Here is an 18,964-nt window from a genome sequence, read left to right as displayed (position 1 = left end):
AAAAACAAAAACAAAAAACCATTACTCATCATCACACAAATTTTACATTAAAAACTGATAAAGGATTGTGTCTTTAATGCAAAACTTCATATACAATCATAGAAATCAAACAAGGGTTTATTTAGTAACTGGTCAATTTACATATTAATACAAACCTAAGAAAACGTGTATTTAAGCAAGACATTTATATTTTATATTTTATATTGTACTGGTATATTCAATCAAAATTGGACTTTGATTTCCATCAGTTTTTAAAGAAAATAAACTCAATCTTTCTTTTTAAGCTTTTTGTTCCAAAGCAGTTGAAACACTGGAGTCAATTTCAAATAAATTATGAATTTTTAAAGTTGTTAGCAAAACAATGAAAAATCACTAAATCAAAATGTCTGACAATAAGAGAAAAGTTAAGTAAATTATGATACATGGATACCGTACATGAATACAGAAAAAAATATCAGTTGTTAAAAGTATAAGGTGACCCAACTATATGTTTTCTACAAAAGACTCACCCTAAACTCAAAAGCATAAGTAGGTTAAAAGTAAAAGGATGGGGAAAAAAAAAACCAGACATGTAGTAACCAAAAGAAAGCTGGGGTAGGTATACTAATATCAGATAAAATATACTTCAAGTCAGAAACAGTTACAAGGACAAAAATAGTCAGTGTATCCTGATAAAGCAGTCAAGTCAATAAAATAATAGCAAAGTTCACAGCATTGGTCACAATAGCCCAAAAGTGGGAACAACCCAAGTGTCCAGCAATAGATGAATGGATAAAAAAAATGCCATATTCTTTCAATGGAATATTATCCCACCACTAAAGAAATGAAGTGCTGATACATGCTACAACATGATGAACCTTAAAAACACGCTAGGTAAAAGAAGCTATATATAGGGAAGCAGATGTGGCTCAAGTGATTGAGCTCCCGCCTACTACATGGGAGGTACATGATTTGGTTCCTAGTGCCTCCTAAAGAAGATGGCACAATGGACAGGTGCAGCAAGCTGACACAACAAGAGACACAGAAGAAAACATAATAAGAGCTACAACAAAGCAGGGAGCAGAGGTTCCTGGTGCCTCCTAAAGAGGACAAGCAAGACAAATGAGCTGGTGTGACAGGCAGGCACATCAAGATGACACAAGTGACACAAGAAGAAAAACACAATGACAGACACAACAAAGCAGGGAACAGAGGTGGCTCAAGTGATTAGGTGCCTCCGTCACATACTGGAGGTCCTAGGTTCAGTTCCTAGTGCCTCCTAAAGAAACAAGGAGGATGAACAGATACAGCAAGTGCAAACAATGAGGGGGTGCGGAGAAATAAATATATAAAATATTTTTTAAAAACCATATATACAAAAGGACAAATATTATATGATTCCATTTATATGAAATAGGTAAATTTATAGAGACAGGAAGTAGATTAGAGGTTAGTAGGGGCTAGGAGAAAAAGGGAACCAGAGTTATTGCATAATGTACACAATGTTTCTGTTTTGGGTGATGAAAAAGTTTTAGTAATGAATGATAGGAATGGTAGCACAACATTGTAAATTAATTCATGCCCCTGAAATGCACATTTAAAAATGGTTAAAATGGCAAGTTTTATGGTACATAAATGTTGCCACAATTTTTTTAAAAAGCGTAAGGAACGTTCTTACATAGGTTACTAGGAAAAAATAACTATTTCTAGCTTAATCCTTCCTTTATTTTTTGGAAGTAAAGGTTTATCAAAACAGTATATGTAGTATGATCCATTTGTGTTAGGAAGAAAGGGAGGGAGGGTGGGAGGATACATATAGAAGCAGAAAGATTTCTGGACTGTTATACAGAAATCAAGGTAACAGGTTGGGGAGTGGGGATGGGAATGAGGGATAATTCTACTCAGTGCTTTTCTGCCTTTCTGAATTTAATATAAGCACTACTTCTTTTAAAAATTTTAGGCAGTCACTTTTAAAACGTAAGAGATCTACAATATGGGAAGATTTCTAAGGCATACGGAGTAGGAAAAAGCCAAATCACTAAAGTCACTAAATAACCCCAATCCCATGTACATTAATAATAATTACAATAATAATGTGCGTATTTATACAATACTATTCTGTAAGATGTTCCTTACAGAAAAAACAGGAGGACTATAAAGGAAGAAAAACTTATTTGGAAATATATTCAAACTTACAGGATAGTTACAAAAATAATACAAATCCCCTACAGAGAATTCCAGCACAGCCTGATCCCACAGATACCCAGATTCACCAATTTTAACATTTTGCCACATTTGCCAAATCATTCTATCTATCCGTCCATCCATCATCTCTCTCTCTATATATGTACCAATCCATTTTCTGAATACCTGAGGGTAGACTGTATACATCATGCTCTCTGAACACTTCATACTGCCCATGTACACTTCTTAAGAACAAGGATATTCACTTATGTAATCACCTTAAGTGCAGTTATCAAGTTCAAGAAATTTAACATTGATATAAAGTTTACAGTCTATATTTAATTTTTTCATAAGTACCAATTATGTCCTTTAGAGCCTTTTCTCCTCTATTAGATCCCATCTAGGATCACGTATTACACTTAATAGTAAAACTTTTTCTAAATATTTCTATATTGTTTCCATTTTTATAATGAGCATGCACTCATGTATTATTTTTTTAATTCCCCCCTTGGGCTTGCTTGCTGTCTGCTCCCTGTGTCCATCTGCTGTGCTTTCTTCTATGTGTCTGTATTTACTTTTATTTATTGCCCCCTGCCACCCTGTGTCTTGCTTGTTGTCTGCTCTCTGTCCATTCGCTGCACTCTTCTGTGTTTTTACTTGTCTTCCTTTTTTTTGTTGTGTCACCTTGCTGAGTCGGCTCTCCACGGTGCTTGCGGGCAAGCCTGCCTTCAGAAGGAGGCCCCAGGACACGAGCCCAGGGCCTCCCATATGGTAGATGAGAGCCCAACTGATTGAGCCACAGCCACTTTCCTCATATATTATTTTATAATAAAATATTTTATCAACAGAAAATGTAAAAAGGTTAACTATGGTTATCTCTAAGTGGTAAGGTATATTTAAAAATTTCCCCCTACTCCTCTATACTTTGATCTACCTTTCTAATAATTTTCTATAATTATATGTAACCAATATAATTAGTAGTTACTATTCTCTAACTTCTCCTTCTTGAAATCCCCCTTTCCTTCTCCCATCATTCTAAAAGTATTAAAACTGCTGTACATTCACTTCCTGATTAGTACATCTGTATAGGTTATTCCCGCAGTAGCCAGATCTCCAAATATGTGGAACAATTCCATTAAGGTAATTACATGTGTATATGCATCTACAGAACAAAACAACAAAAATGAAACCCATGGAAATAAAGGGAAACTAATCATACCTTAACATAAATGATATCTAAAGAAAAAACATGCATATGCCAAGTTATATGACTAAGTCAGTACAAGGATAAATCCTTTTGAATGATCTCCTTTATTAGGAAATAATGGGCGTATATCATTAAAATGCAAAGTAAAAGGTGTTTATCTTTATAAGACAGAGGCAGTTATCCTAGGGATTCTGAGGAAGAGAAAGAGGAGAGGGCAAAAAAGATCAGGAAATACTAGAGCATTTTTTGGAGGAAATGGCATTAACAGTAAGATCATAAAGGATAAGCAGAGCTGAAGAAAGGAATGCCAGAGAAGATAAATGCAATCTGATTCTAATAAGAAAATCTGATAAGATAAATAATTAATTAGTTAAGATAGGTAAATATCCAAATGGGTGGTTATCAATATTGTGGAATAAAATGAATGGATTTTTAAAAGAGGCCTTATTAAGTTTTATTGAACAAAACTGTAGTTCAGCTTAGAAAGTTTTACACAACTTTTAAACTTATTCTTATAAAAACATATCTATAAGACTGAGCTTCCCAATTAGTACTAACACACAATTAGTATATAATATACATAAGGCATAACTTCTAATAATTTATACTATACCTAGTACTGTTTAAGAAAAATATACTTCAAATCTCAATATCTTATACATTAACCAGCATCTAAACTAGTACCAAGAGAAATAGAACACAAGCTACATATATAGTTTTAAAGCTTCCAGGGCCACATTTTAAATATTAAAAAGAAACACTAATAATAATTTTGTATTTTTTATTTGACCTAACATGTCCCCCCAAAATTTCATTTCAATATGCAATCAACACAAAAGTTACTGAGGTATTTTACTTTTTTGGTACCAAGTCTTCAAAATTCAGTGTATATTTTACATTTACAGCACATCTTAATTTGGATTAGTCACATTTCAAGTGCTTAATAATAGCTGCATGTGGCCAACACGTGGCTACTGTATTAGCCATCAGATCTAGGCAGAGCAGCTAGGTGTCTGGGGCATTTGGTGGACCACGGAGTGCCTGGCAGGGGGACAGCTCAAGTGTAATTTGAGTTGCAATAAACACTATTTAGATTTGTTAACACTGTATAATATATTAAGGAGGGCAATGACACAAGTGCCACAAGCCTCCATTAAACATGTATTAGCAGGTTGAAAAGTAGGCTACTTAGTAACCAGTGACATACAGGTGCCCTTCTACACCCATGAGGGTTCCAGTGTCTCCTGCAATGTGTTTGTGCTGTTCCCTTCTTTTGTGTCTATGGCTTTGCAAAATCTGCAGCTGTTAGGTTATAGCTGCTCTGTGCACAAAGATCTACCCTCAGGAGGAGGGAAGCAGGAACACTGTCTGCCACAGTAGCAGTTTAAAAGTAAGTTCTTTGAAGCCAGGAAAAAGCCCAAGGGCTATTTCTCCTTATTCACCACCAACTACCAGCATTGTACGATTTCTAATATTACACATCTTCACCTTCTCCCACTTCTGATTTTCTGCATCCTTTATTATACATTTTCAAACATACAGAATTTTGTTAATAATACTGAACTCTAGGGAACAATTTTCAGTATCTCTTCAATTTCAGTATCTCTAAAATGATGAAACTTTCACCAAAAGTGCATTTTACTACTGTGAGCAAAAAAATTATAAAATACAAAGTATTTTATATGAATATAAATTCAGGGTAGGGAAACGGACTTTGGCCCAGTGGTTAGGGTGTCCGTCTACCATATGGGAGGTCCGCGGTTCAAACCCCGGGCCTCCTTGACCCGTGTGGAGCTGGCCATGCGCGGTGCTGATGCGTGCAAGGAGTGCCGTGCCACGCAGGGGTGTCCCCCGCGTGGGGGAGCCCCCATGCCCAAGGAGTGCGCCCGTGAGGAGAGCCGCCCAGCGTGAAAAGAAAGTGCAGCCTGCCCAGGAATGGCGCCGCCCACACTTCCTGTGCCGCTGACGACAACAGAAGCGGACAAAGAAACAAAAGCAGACAAAGAAACAAGACGCAACAAATAGACACCAAGAACAGACAACCAGGGGAGGGGGGGAAAGTAAATAAATAAATAAATCTTTAGAAAATAAATAAATAAATAAATTCAGGGTAATATTCATTACTATGTCTTCACTTTATGACTGCATTCTATCAACAATTCTCTTTACCAGAGGTGGGCAAACTACTGGCCCAGAGGTCAAAGCCAGCCCTCCACCTGTCTCTGTATACAGTTTTATGGAAACTGTCATACCCATTCCTTATTTTCTATGGTTGCTTTCTCACTACATCGACAATATTGGATATGATCCACAAAGCAAAAAATATTTATAATCTGACCTTTTACAGAAAAAGTCTGCCAAATCTTGCTTTTTATGATTATTTCTTACTGACCAGATGAGTATTTTTCTAAAAACATTATCTCTAACATAAAGCCAATCAACTCTCTGATGAACAAATTGAAGAACAAAGGGCAATATTCTGTTAACTTGTAGGGTATTTGGGAAATTAAAAACCTGGTAAAATAAGATTAAGAATGAAGTGACAAAAATTAGAAACCAAATACAATTAAGAAAAATACACTCCACTTAAGAGCCAAAACTATGTTAATCATTTAGATATGACAAGGTAAAGATCCAGCAAAGAGCAGAAAAAGACCTAAAGTACTTTGACTCCTCTGCCCACAAAATAATTAGCTTTACTAAGAAATGCCATCATGGGTTAAAAACTAATGTAATTCCTGAATTAAATATCATAGGAAGCAGATTTGGCTCAACTGATAGAGCGTCCACCTACCACATAGGAGGTCCAGGGATCAAACCCAGGGCCTCCTGACCTTGCAGTGAGCTGGCCCGTGGGCAGCGCTGATGCATCATGCAAGGAGTGCCCTGCCACAAAAGGGTGCCCCCCCACACACAGGGAAGCCCCACGCGCAACAAGTGCGCCCCTCAAGGAGAGCTGCCCAGCGCGATAAAAGTACAGCCTACCCAGGAGTAGCACTGCACACATGGAGAGCTGACACAGCAAGATGACACAACAAAAAAGAGACAGAGATTCCTGGTGCCACTAACAAGAATCCAAGTGGACACAGAAGAACACACAGTAAATGGACACAGAGAGCAGACAATGGGGGGGAGGGAGAAGGGGAGAGAAATAAATAAAAAATAAATCTTTAAAAATATATATGACATGACATGCAATAGATGAAAAGCATGGCTTATAAATGTAGAATAGTAGTAATCATAAGAACTGTTGTTCTAACAATTTCTGTCACTGACAGGGTTACAAGAGTAGGGTATCAGGAGACACAGACATACCAAATTTAGCATACCTTATATAGAGAAGTACTAGCTACATGAAAACTACATTACATTTATTCATAGATGGTCAGGGGAAAAGGTTAATAAAAACGTGAAGTTTAATACCACAATACCCAAATTCAATGAAACAATACTTTGTACAGTATTTTATTTGGTGCTGCCTTAGACAGACTTAGAAGATGACATACAAGGCAGGTTCATAAAATCTGCAGATGATCCATAGCTGAAGAACAGCAATAAAGATTTTTAAATATCTAGAAATGAAAACCTTAAGTGGAAATCAGTAAGGGTGAAACATAACTAGTGCTCTATGGGTAAGTCCTAGCCAAACAACAGTGGCTGTAAAACAATTTTAGATGAACTTCAAAGTCACACTTCTATATCTTTTAAATGGATTCTTTAGAGTATTCTCTACATATAATGCCCTTCTCTTCCCTTTTCTGTGTCTTGTGTGCTCTCCCTTTCAGGACCCAACTCAGATGTTACCTCCTACTTAAGGGTTTCCCCAACTCCCCAGTTGTCAAGCTCTATTTTCTGTGCTCTCATTACACTGGCTGTTACACATTATGTTATAAACATACATTCATTTGCCTTATCTCTCTAGGTCACATTCTTTCAGTCTCCAAAGATTCTCACACAACACATTATAGCACTCATAAAAAGAAGAAAGAAGTCTGCAGAATACATTTTCTAACATTAATAGAAGTATACATGTCAAAGATAAACAACTGTACCCTCACTGGTAATCTTTTTATGTGTATCTAAACAAAAAAAGCCAACACATGAATGGGAAGGGGAAAGGTATCTGAATCCCAGCTTCACTAAGGTTATAAGTGATTTTGGATAAATTACATCATTTCTCTGAACTCAGTTCCCCTTCTATAAATTTGGAATAACACCTTCCATTAACAGTTAATGTGAAAATTAAATAACATAATTCTAAGTGAAATGCCCAATATACTATATATGAACTCAATAAATAGCATCAATTATTATTGTTACGGCACCATTTATACAGAGAAAATGTAGGAGAATATGAAGAATAACCAGTATGGTAGAGAAACCATGTCAGAGGGAACAGAAAAAAAGACTTTGAGAATGTTTAAAAGAAGATAAAGTTTGGCATTGGAAAGGGATTAGAAAGAGGCAAAATTAGTTACCAGATTTAAGATCAGAAGATATTTCTTCTGGGCAGCTTCTGTGGGCAAGCCTAGAAATGATAGTAATTTCAGGAAAAAACAGAACTTAAATCAATATTACAGGTAGTACAGGGGCAAGCAAAAAGGTATTTCCATAAGTTGTTAGGATGTTTTTCATAGTTTTGATGGATAAAATCAATTACAGAGATTGTCAGTGAGTACTCCAAATCCAATTAGGATGATTTAAGAATAAAGTATCTCATCAACTGCTTAGTGGTAAATTTTTGCAAAGAGAGGTGAAAATGTGCTGGCTCCAATGAACTATTCCTTTGCTGCTCCTTCTCCCAAGAGGTGGAGTCTATTTCATCACCCCTTGAATGTAAGTTATACTTGTAATTTACCTGACCAAGAGAATGAGGTAGAAATGACAGAGATTTCTGCTCTCCCTTCTTAGAACTCTGAAACCACACACAAAGAAGTCCAGAATAGCCCTTGAGGATAAATGACCACATGATGAGGCAGGTCCCAGCCATGTGACTGAGGCTACCTTAATGCACATCCAGCGTCTACCTAGCCTCCTGCTGACAGCAGCTGAGTGAGTGAGCAGAGGCCAACACATACCAAACTGCCAATGCACACGATAATGAGCAAATAAAATGCTGTTTTGCACTACTAAGTTTTGAAGTAGGTTGGCTGATATATTCTGTCTTTAGAAAGAAAACATTAATACAGACTGATCTATCTTGTCTTTAGAAAGAAAGTATTAATATACAAAAGGTAAAACTCAGAAAGAAAAGCATTTAGGAAGCTCTCTGCTATACCAAAAGAAAAAGGAACCATTGACCTAAGCATCTGGGCCACGGCACAGATTTATCCCCTAAAGTGGAGCTAGTTTGAAGATACTAGCTATGAAGATTATCCAAGACCCCTTGAAAATCCCATGTTCACCACATAGCCTTCTGTTTGTAATTAGATTTCACACACAGCTGATTATCAGGTATGGAAATTGGTCTGTGTGAAAGGCATTCTTCCCCCTCCACTGTAAACTGATAAACAGTATTCCGGTTTGTATATTAAAATCTAGAGCTTAATTATTTGGGGTTATAGCAAAGAAGTCAAATGTCTGAGTACAGGCAGCAGAGGATGCTGCCTACACAAAAATCTAGGCAGCCAGTTTGAATTCTAAGCAATGCTTCTATATTCTGGATGCACACTTGTGTAAACTTCAATATATAATGGGGAGAATTCTCCATAATAAGCACCATATGATAGTAAATAAGAGCATAAACTCTAGAGTCTTAGGACCTTGAGTTACAATTCCAGTGTCACCAGTTACTAGCTACATGATTTTGGATACTGGGTGATCTTGGACTTATTCCCCCCAACCCCTTCCATCCCGCCCCCAGCTTCCTCATCTGTAAAAGAAGGCTGCTGAAAGGACTGAACTGACAAGTGAGATCTGATGAACAAAGGAAACTGGCTGCCCTAAAAGCTAATCAAATCCCTGTCACTGGAAGGCCAGGTTAACACCTAAGCTGGACTGCCTGTCAGTGATGTTGTGGAAGAGATTCCTATATTTTGGATGGAAGGTTGGAGTCACACAAAGATGGGATGTACATCCAAGGTCTAAATGGCTTTAAAAAAAAAAACAGTAATTTTATTTAGAAGATCAAGTCACTGAGGAATAAACAAATCATTTTCCTATCCCGTAAATCTAGAATTTCTGGCATTCAGATCTGATTGTTCCATTTTTTAAACATTTCGCAGCCAAAACTAAATAAAAATTAAAATTGTCAGCTAACCAAAATTACAAAATTTTTAACTTATTTAAGAAACTAAATTATGCATTTGCCTATAAATGCTATTTTTAATGAGTCTTCTTTACTTATGAAAGCAGGCCAAACAACAGTTAGCAATTAAGGAGCATGTAGTTCAAAGAAACAAAGGAGTTATTTTATATAATCACTAAGGATTCATCCCGGTTAAAGTCTTTCTCAAAGAATTCAGGGTCTTGAAGAAGAGAAAATGTAAGGCAACAAATAGATTGCACTACAATACAATAATAACAAACATACTAGATACAATGGAGGCGGTGGTCATTGTTACTTAGAAGGACAAGGAGAAGTCTCAATTTGCCAATTCAAAATCATAAAGATTAATCCTAAGAACACCAGTAACACTGCTTTGTTTGGGGATAACTGGTTTTTCCTCCCAAACCCAATCATCTCTCCTGAACTGCTTATAATTTCCAAAACTCCAAACACTAGAGCAACAAGAAAAAAAAAACAAAAATTATTTAAAAATTTTTAAATGTCATAAGTCTAGAGAGATGCAGTTCCTTAATACGAATGAACATAGGTAGGTAGGTTTGTAACACCAAAAATCTCATTTCTGCATTTCAAATTTCTCCACGTTAGAGCAGTTCACCTCAAGAACCAAAATACCAAAATCAAAAAGGATGAGAGCCATATTCATCCTGCACTCAAAAGTGAAGAAATCCTCTTAAAAAGATAGGATTGCTTATATCAAAAGGGAAAGCAGAGTTTGAAATCTACTATTTTGTTGCCGTTCAAAGACAACTTTAAAAACCTCAGGATTTAAACTAAAAAAAAAAAAGACATTATCCCTGTCAAGTTACCTAATCCACATTCATTTAAATAGTTACAAGAGTAAAATCTTTTTGAGTAACAAAACAAGTCTGTACAGGAGCAGAGTAAGATGTGCATTCTGGTTTAAAAGTATTGCCTGCTGAAAAACTTCTCTCTAGAACAATATTTGACATGTTTAGTTGTAACTCATTTTTCTGCGGAACTGACAAAAAATAAAGTAAATGCTCAAAGGAACTGACTTTTCTAACCTCATTATTCGTTGCTCCGACAGGTGCAGAGTTTGTTAAAGACCTCCCTGGATCAAGCCTCCGCTCAGAAAAGGTGCCTCCTACACATAATTTACTTGGTTGCTATAACACTTAGTTTCCAAGCCACAAAGGGATTCCTTCTGAGTGATGAGAATAAGGCCTATGAAAAAGGGAGGATCGGGCTGTTTTAGGTGACTGATCAATTCAGGTTCTCACTTGAAGTTCCTAAAGTCTGCCAAAATATACTCCTCTGCTTCGTGTCACAGGACAAGGGGATCTCTTAGCATAAAACCAGGCAAGAAGCTGGAAATTTAGGGGTTGAAACTGCACAAGCAGCAGCTCTGAGTTCTTATCAAAACAAGAGAGACAAAAGAAAAGGAAAAACAAAACAAAACAAAACAATAGCGAGTGGCACATGTCAGGTGGCTCACCAGCGCCAGAGGATAAAGAGGCGACGGCGGTGGCTGGAGTTGAACTTGTCTTAACCTCCTCGCCCAACTCCCCCCGCCGCCCTCCCGGCTACGCGAAAGTGAAAACGGAGCGCCCGAGGCCCTGCCCTCTCCCCTCTTCCTCTTCTCCCAGGCGGGCCCGGACTCCTTCCTCACCCGGTCTCCGGGGGCGGAGACGCCGAGTTCCCCGGGGCCGGGAGTTAGTCACCGAAAAGAGGCGGTGACGGAGCGCGCGGCTCGCGTCGCCCGCCCCCAGGCCTAGCCCCGCCGCGCAGGAGGCCGCCCGGGGGGGCCCGCGAGTCCCAGGACCCCCGGGCCCAGGGGAAGCCCTGCTCCCCGGACTCGCAACTCTGCTCCGTCCTGCCCTGACCCAGACAGTGCCAACGTCAGACCCCACTCCCGACCCAGGAAGCGGAGCCCAGCCCGGCCGTCCCCTGCCCCCGGGGGCGGGGATTCCCTCCCGGAGTGGGGTACTGCGGTCCCGCGCCGCTGGCCGGAGCGGGGATCCCCTCGGCCACCCGGCGGGGATCCCGGAACTGGCCGCGGAGCGCGCGTGTGGCCGCGGCGGGGAGGGGCGAGGCGGGGAGTTTCCGCCACCCGGCAGGCTGGCGGGCGGCAGCCGAGGCTCCGAGCGGTCCCCGGGGCCGGCCGGGGACTCCAGCCGCCTCGGCTCGGACCCGCTCCCCCAACGCGCGACGCGGTCGCCAGGGCCACCCGCGGGCCCCGCTCCGTCTCCAGGGTCGGGCTCGGGAGCGGAGAAACGCGGGCCTGCGGCCACCCGTCACTTTCAAATCGCCCCGCCAGAAGTCCAGGGGGAGGAAAGGGAGACAAAAGGGCGCTGGAGCGGGAGAGGAGACCTGCGCGGAGCCGGGGTGCGGGGGAGGGCGTCCCCGCACTGCCCGCGCCGGCCCGGCCCGGCCCTTACTCGTAGTGGCGGAAGATCTCGTTGGTGACTTTACAGTAGAAAACTTCCTCTTCGGGCCGCAGGTCCGCGGGCGGCTTCTGTCTCACAAACGGCTTTCGGTGGAGCAGCGGCATCTCCCGTCCGCTCGCGGGCTCGCCCCGACTCTCCGCCGCGCGTGTCGGCCCCGCTTCCCTATCAAAAATTGGAGGGAAAGGAAAGCCGGTGAGGTGGGGAGCGCTCGGCGGCGGCGTGGGCTGGGTCCGCGCCGGGGCCAGGGCCGCTGCCACCGGACCCGAGTTCTCTCCGGCCGCCGCCGGGGTCCCGGGCGAGCCGAGCGGCCGCCGCCTGGGCCCGCGGAGCGCACCCCACCTCCGCACGCCCGGCGGGCGGCTCACAATGGGGCCCGACGCTCCGCCGCGGGCGGGCGGTGCGGGAGGCTGCCGCCCCCTCCCCCAGCGCCGGCTCCCCGCCCGCGGCCGCCGGGCTCACAACGTGCTCGGCGCGCAGCGGCCCGCCCCACGCCACGAGGGGGCTCGCGGCGGGCCGACCCCGTCCCCGATTCGCTTTGTTTCCCCGCTCGCCTGCACTTTCTCGCCGGCGCTGGCCGGCGCCCTAAGCGACCGCCGGAGTTTCTCACCTGCAAGCACGCCGACTGCCACCTTTCTACCCTCTCAACTACGAAAGGAGCGAGGAGAGGCTCCGTCCTCCCCGGGGGTCGCTTCTCGCCTGCCCCGCTGCGCCTAGGGCCGCCGCTCCTCCCGCTGCCGCTGCCGGGCGCCGCGCGGGGGATCTAGTCCCACCGCCACTTCCCCGCCTCTCGGAGCTCCTGGGAAGTTTCTGATCTACTTTCGGCTCAGAAGGAGGAAGAGCTGTTGGGAGGAGCTTTTCACTTCTCGCTTCTACCTTTTTATTGGCTACTCGATGACTTTTACAGCCTGTCACTGATACAGGAAGAGACGGCGGAGAGCCTGGGAGAGCTACATTATTAATTAATGGAGCAACCCCTTGTGAAGAATCAGAAGCATCCTCCATGTTTGAGATTATCAGCCAAAAGATCTAAGAAAAGAGCTGGGGTTTCATAAACACATGGCTAGCAAAGTAAAGCCTTCGTCTTCAAGTCCGGTACCAACGCTTGGCTACGCTATGGGAACAAGACTCAAATTACGATTGAACTTGTATTTTAAAGATGGAAAGAGAAATGAGAAATAAGAAATATATTCTTCAAAATTAGAATTCGTATCTCTAAAAAAATAGTTTGCTTGTTTAAACATCTTTCTTGAGAAAATACCTTTCCTGACCGCAATTATTTTTAATACTTAGAGCAAATCAAATACTAGCAGAGGAAAAGACTAAAAAAGTTTATAGTAGAAATTGTCATTATGCCTAAAGGACCCCCACAATATTTAACCACCTTTAAAAGTAATACTTAAAATACAATGCTGAAAATGTTTTGCAAATGACCAATATTCTTTGGGAAAATAATGTAATTCAATCACTCAAAATTTTAAAGAGTATGGCTTTATTAGTGAAAAATGTCCCTTAAAGCAACTTTCTTATATCAATATTTTTCTTTGTGAAACCAATTTTTATGCATATGACTTTTGAATTTAAAACAATTTTTGTGACTAGAAGTAACTGGAAAATGTCCCAGTTTTGTTTTAAAGTTTTTTTGCTACTGCCCTTGACATTTGCTTATTGAAAATTAACATGTCAGAATGAGTCAAAAGAAAGTTTGAAAGCAGTCAACAAAAATTTTTTTTGTAATTATAAATATTGTGAAATGATAGTTGTTACCGAAACAATGTAGGAGCATCTTTAGCGCTTCAATTTATGCACATGTGTACATTGAAGAAGAAAATGAAAAATCTATCTGAATCTCAAGAGTTATATTTTAACTTCTTTTAGCTTGCTTTTAGAGTGGCTAACAAACATTTTGTGAAAGGCCCAATATTCCCTGGGTATTTTAAAAATCTTTAGTAATATTAATGCCCCTTACTGTACCAGTATAGAAGTCACAGAAGTTTGGAAGTGCTTTCGTAAACAAATATGTATTTTCACCTGGCTAAACTTTTCAAAAAATTATGCACTCCAAGAATTCGTAGCCTCCAAGTAGTGTACTGACAACTTAGAATCCTCTACCTAAAAGGTATTTATTAATTTTCCAGGTGAAAAGCTTAGAGCCTGTAGAGGTAGACTCAAAATGGAGTTAGGGAGGGGGATAGAGATAAATAATTTTAGCCTGTCTTGGTCACCCTCACAACTCGACTCAAAATCCCAACTTGTTAAACTAAAAACAGATGAAATGCTGTCCGGACACTTAAGTATTTATATTTCTTAGATCTCACTATTTGATTAAGTTGTTTAAGGATTGTTTTGTTAATATTATGATCAAAAGCGATGTTGTTTGCATTTTCATTATAACATTTTAAATGTTTGGATATTTTTTCATGCTGAGTTACAACTGAAATTTTATCCAGTTTCATCCAAATACTATCATACGCAATTTTTTTACTATCATACTCAAATTTTATTATCATGAGTCACTTCTCTTGAGTTATATATATGTATGAGTTCTTTTAATTGGTAATTTTTAATAAATATTATACATAGTTGTTCATTGTTAACTCCAAAAAATTAAAGTTTAGGAAATTATAATTAACATGTTCAAAAGTTTAGTTTTGATGTACTTATAATACTTGAATAAATTGATCAAATTGCCTCACCAAATAACACTTCTTTTAAAGTTATTCTACACATTCAGTATTAAAAGCTTACCTGGTTTATTATTTATTTCTGCTTTTGGTATCATGATTACTTCCTTACTTTATTGATTAATATGTCTTGACTTTTGAGAATAAAAAAGCTCATTGCTGTCTTCAGAAAGTAATTTAAAAGTACTGTCATGAAATGGGACTTTGTGTCAAAAAATTGGAAATATTGTAAAGAAAACTATCGAAAAACAGGATAGCAAAAAAGATTGATAAAAACAATGAAATTGAAATCACTTAAAATTTTAATTCAGTTAAACATTTACTTGAGCTCACATTAGGAATTCAATATAAATGTGTTCTGGTTTCAAAAAATACACAGTCTTGTAGGGAAGAGAAGATGGAAAGACAGCCAATATAATAATTGAGTCCTAATGCTCATGAGTAATATAATACAAAAGGAGAAGTAGAAGGATTAGAAGAAAATCTAGAAGGGGGACCTAGGATCGGTTCTAAACAAAGTCATTTATGTAGTATGAATTGAAGGTCAAAAGAAAGCTCATGCTCCAATGTATCCTTGCGAGTCAAGATGCAGTCTCCCACCCTTCACTGGTCAGTCCTCTGGGTGAAGGTACCAGTGGTCCCTGCTTAAATGTAAAATGTACATATGCTAGTTAGGCAGGACATATATTCATCTAATATCAGTTTGGATAAAAATCTCCAAAACTTTTAGATGGTACTGGAGATTGAACCTGGGACCTCATACATGTGAAGCAGGCACTCAGCCACTGAACTATACCCCCCAAAAATCTCAATTTTGAGATGATATACTACCTTAGATAGAGACAAAGCAAGACTATGAAATATAAGTTTAAAAACTTGAGCTAGAATAACTTTCCTGTCTTCTATTGACTGATTAATATAAGAAAGGTTTTTCTTAGGTGACCTAGTGAGACAGTGATCACAAGACTTTGAACCAAAAGAAACCTTTGGGAATTCTGAAATTCTCTCACTTGCTGCTGAGGAAACTGAGGCTCAGAAAGGATAAGTTGGCTGACCGATTTTACATAACTGTTAGTGGCTGGACTGAACTGGAATCTAGATCACCTGACTCCTTGTCCACAATCTTTAGACCTTTACTGCTCCTTCATTAGGTTTGAAAATATCTAACGTCCTACTAATTCTAATTTCCCTAATACCTAATCACCCTATTCACACTATTATTTATAAGCTAAAAATACTATTCCAAATCCTTGCTAAACTGCATTTGGAGATAAGATATATTACTGATGACCGGAAATAGCAATTTATTTTTTTAGCAGTATCCAGGAAAAGCATTGGATAGGTCAAGTGAATTGGGTAATAATCTTAAATTTGTCTAATTGAACTGGTATGAGTCCTATTATCTATCTCCAGACTTCATTTAACATATTTAACAAATATGAGCATGTCATGTTTCTTATCTCTTACATAGCAATGAAATATAAGTATTTAGAATATAGCTGCCCTAGGCTCTTCTGAGAAAAATGCCTCATAAATACATAAGGAACATCTTTAACTTTGTATCCCCTTTTCTCATGTAACTGTAATAGCTGTCTGAACTCTTCTATGTTCTATTTTTTAATATCTACCTAACTAATTCATGGCATTTTACCTATAAAACATTTCTACATACTGCTCTCTAGAAGCAATAAATATGTTTTCCTTTATATCTGAAACCATTGGCCTCGTGTTAGGATAGTGGTTCTGGACCCTGTCTGCACCTTTGAATCACCTGATGGGTTTTTGAAAAACACTTATGCCTTGGCCCTACTCCAGACCAATTAAAACAATGTTTGGGGTAGGGACCCAGGCATTGGTAGAATAAAATCTACTATTTATCATTTCCATTTTACAGGTGAAGACTGTATGGTTCAGAGAGGTTAATTATGTAGTATGCCCAAGCTCATACAACCTGGAAGCAGAAAAACTCAAATTCTAGTCTTATAAACTCTAGACTCCACACTCATTATTATTATTCTCTATTTCCATGAGACAGATTTGCTAATCTAGTTAAGGTGTAAATTAAAACAGGGAATTTGATCCTATGCACAAAACAGTTTAGAACTTGTAATGATTAAGAATGTTAACTATCAAAGTACTAGAGGAAATCATGGACGAATTGTTTTTTTATTATCTCAGAGTAGGGAAAGACTAACTAGAAGACAAAGCCCAGACTCCATAAAAGCTAATTTTATAAAATAAAAATAAAGTTTTCTGCATGACAAAAAGTAATACAAGCAAAGTTGAAAGACAAACATCAAGTTGGGAAAAAATATTTGCAACTTACTGACAAAGGACCAATTTCTTTAATATATAAAGAATTCCTATAAATAATAACTACAATAATTCAAGAGAAAGAGAAAGGCAAATACAGGTAGCAGGGCTCAGGATTTAACTCAGGATCTCCCATGTGGGAAGCAGACACTCAAACGCTTGAGCCACATCTGCTCCCCTAAATGGCTCTTAAAATGTAGAAAAATATTCTCAACCTCACTCATAAGAGAAAAGCAATATTTAACTACAGTAAGATGATTTTTCATCCTTCCATTAGCAAAGATCACCACTGAATAGTTAGTAAGTCTGTGAAGGAACAGGCACAACCTGTATAGATGGCAAATAGGCAATATATTTCCAAAGTTACAAATGCACATATACTTTGACCAGAAGTTCCATCTATAGGAAGATATTTCACAAAAATATCATACTCTTCAGTTTGGTGTTTGTTAGGAATACATAAGATTAAAAACAATGGAACAGTTCATTAAAAAATTATGATATATCCATACAATCAAATAGTATGCAGACATAAAATGAATGAGGAAATTTTTTTAAAAGCATGGCACAGAAAAGTGTTTAGGGTATAATATATAAACATATTTGTTTGATACATAAAATGAATCTGGAAGGATGTACAAGAAAATAGGACATTGGTTGCCTCTGGGAAAAGGATGGCTAGGGGTCAGGGAGACTTTTTACTATAGAGAAATGAATAAACATTTTAAAAATATAGAATTAGAAGGGGAAGAGGCAGGTTCTGACAGATAGTTTATGTAATATGTAATAAAGTATTTTACTTCGCAACTGGAAGTAAAAGTTTAGAATTGCAAAAAAAGGTAAAAATGTCTGTATTAATTATTTTACGGGGCCTAGCATAGTGTCTATCCCATGTCAGAAGTTCAATACATATTCGGTGGATGGTTAGATAGATGTATAAAATACAAAGTTTATTTAATTATAGTAAGAACTAGAGTCAGATGGGCAGCTGCTTTAATTTTAATGTGAAAATAGAATATAGATTCTGAAAAACAAACTCTAGATTGTTTACTTTAATAATTAGTTATGAACCAATTTATAGAACAAACAATACTATGTTCAACCAAACAGACTTATTATTGTTTTTAAAAACAAGACATATAAGGAACAATTGGAAGTTTTTAAAATGTGGGTTACGGGGTTCTTTTTCTTATTTTAATCAATAGCTTAACCAATTTGTAAGTTTTATTTTGTCTGTAATGAATTATCTATCTGAGAAAAGTTGTAGCAATTTTTGCTATCTAATTTCTGTTAATACTGGAGCATAAAATACTGGAATATATTTTGTTTCTCTCATTTTTCCTTTAGTGTTCAAACTATAATCTCCTATCACATCCTTTTACAGATTACTATCTACTTTTTAAAATGTTCTTTTTTTAAGATTTATTTTATTTATTTATTGCCCGCCCCCCCCCCCCATTCTTTGTGCTCACTGTCTGCTCATTTTCTTTAGGAGGTACCAGACCAAAACTGGGACCTCCCATGTGGTAGGCAGGTGACAAACTGCTTAAGCCATATCCACTTAAAAATTTACAGAATGCCTGGAACATGGTAGGCACTTGAAACTTGTTATAGAAGACTGCTGTGTTCTTTAATTTTTCTTATGTTTAAGCACCTTAAGACCATTTTTTTTTTCACCAGTCAGCTAAGTGGTTGAAACATGGCAATACCAAAATAAATACTGCAAGTTTGATACCAATAACCAGGCACTATGCTTTACAAAGGAGAACCCCCATATATTGTATTGTTTTAGTTTGCCATGAGGCTGCAATGCAAAGTACCAGAAATGGGTTGGCTTTATAATGGAAATTTTATTTAGGGTAAAAGCATACAGTTCTGAGGCCATGAAATGTCCAAATCAAGG

The 18,964-nt window shown here is 38.8% G+C and overlaps 1 protein-coding gene across 4 annotated transcripts in view; it reads right to left on the bottom strand.

Annotated features, from left to right (window-relative positions):
- BAZ1A (bromodomain adjacent to zinc finger domain 1A) overlaps positions 1-12,809 on the bottom strand; it is an 80,741-nt gene extending 67,932 nt beyond the window's left edge. For all 4 annotated transcript variants that reach the window (XM_004467896.5, XM_058293556.2, XM_012528779.4 and 1 more), the window contains exons 1-2: positions 12,675-12,809; positions 12,059-12,229 (exon numbers count right to left, since the gene is read on the bottom strand). In XM_004467896.5, the coding sequence (XP_004467953.2) occupies positions 12,059-12,171 (113 nt within the window). In that variant the 5' untranslated portion in view covers positions 12,172-12,229; positions 12,675-12,809. The remainder of the gene's footprint in view (positions 1-12,058; positions 12,230-12,674) is intronic.
- Positions 12,810-18,964: the final 6,155 nt, after the last annotated feature.

The sequence above is a fragment of the Dasypus novemcinctus genome, chromosome 3 (assembly GCF_030445035.2).
Source record: "Dasypus novemcinctus isolate mDasNov1 chromosome 3, mDasNov1.1.hap2, whole genome shotgun sequence".
In the NCBI taxonomy this organism is placed as follows: Eukaryota; Metazoa; Chordata; class Mammalia; order Cingulata; family Dasypodidae; genus Dasypus; species Dasypus novemcinctus.
Note: the sequence above shows the minus strand (reverse complement) of the source record. Positions and strands in the feature narration are given on the sequence as shown.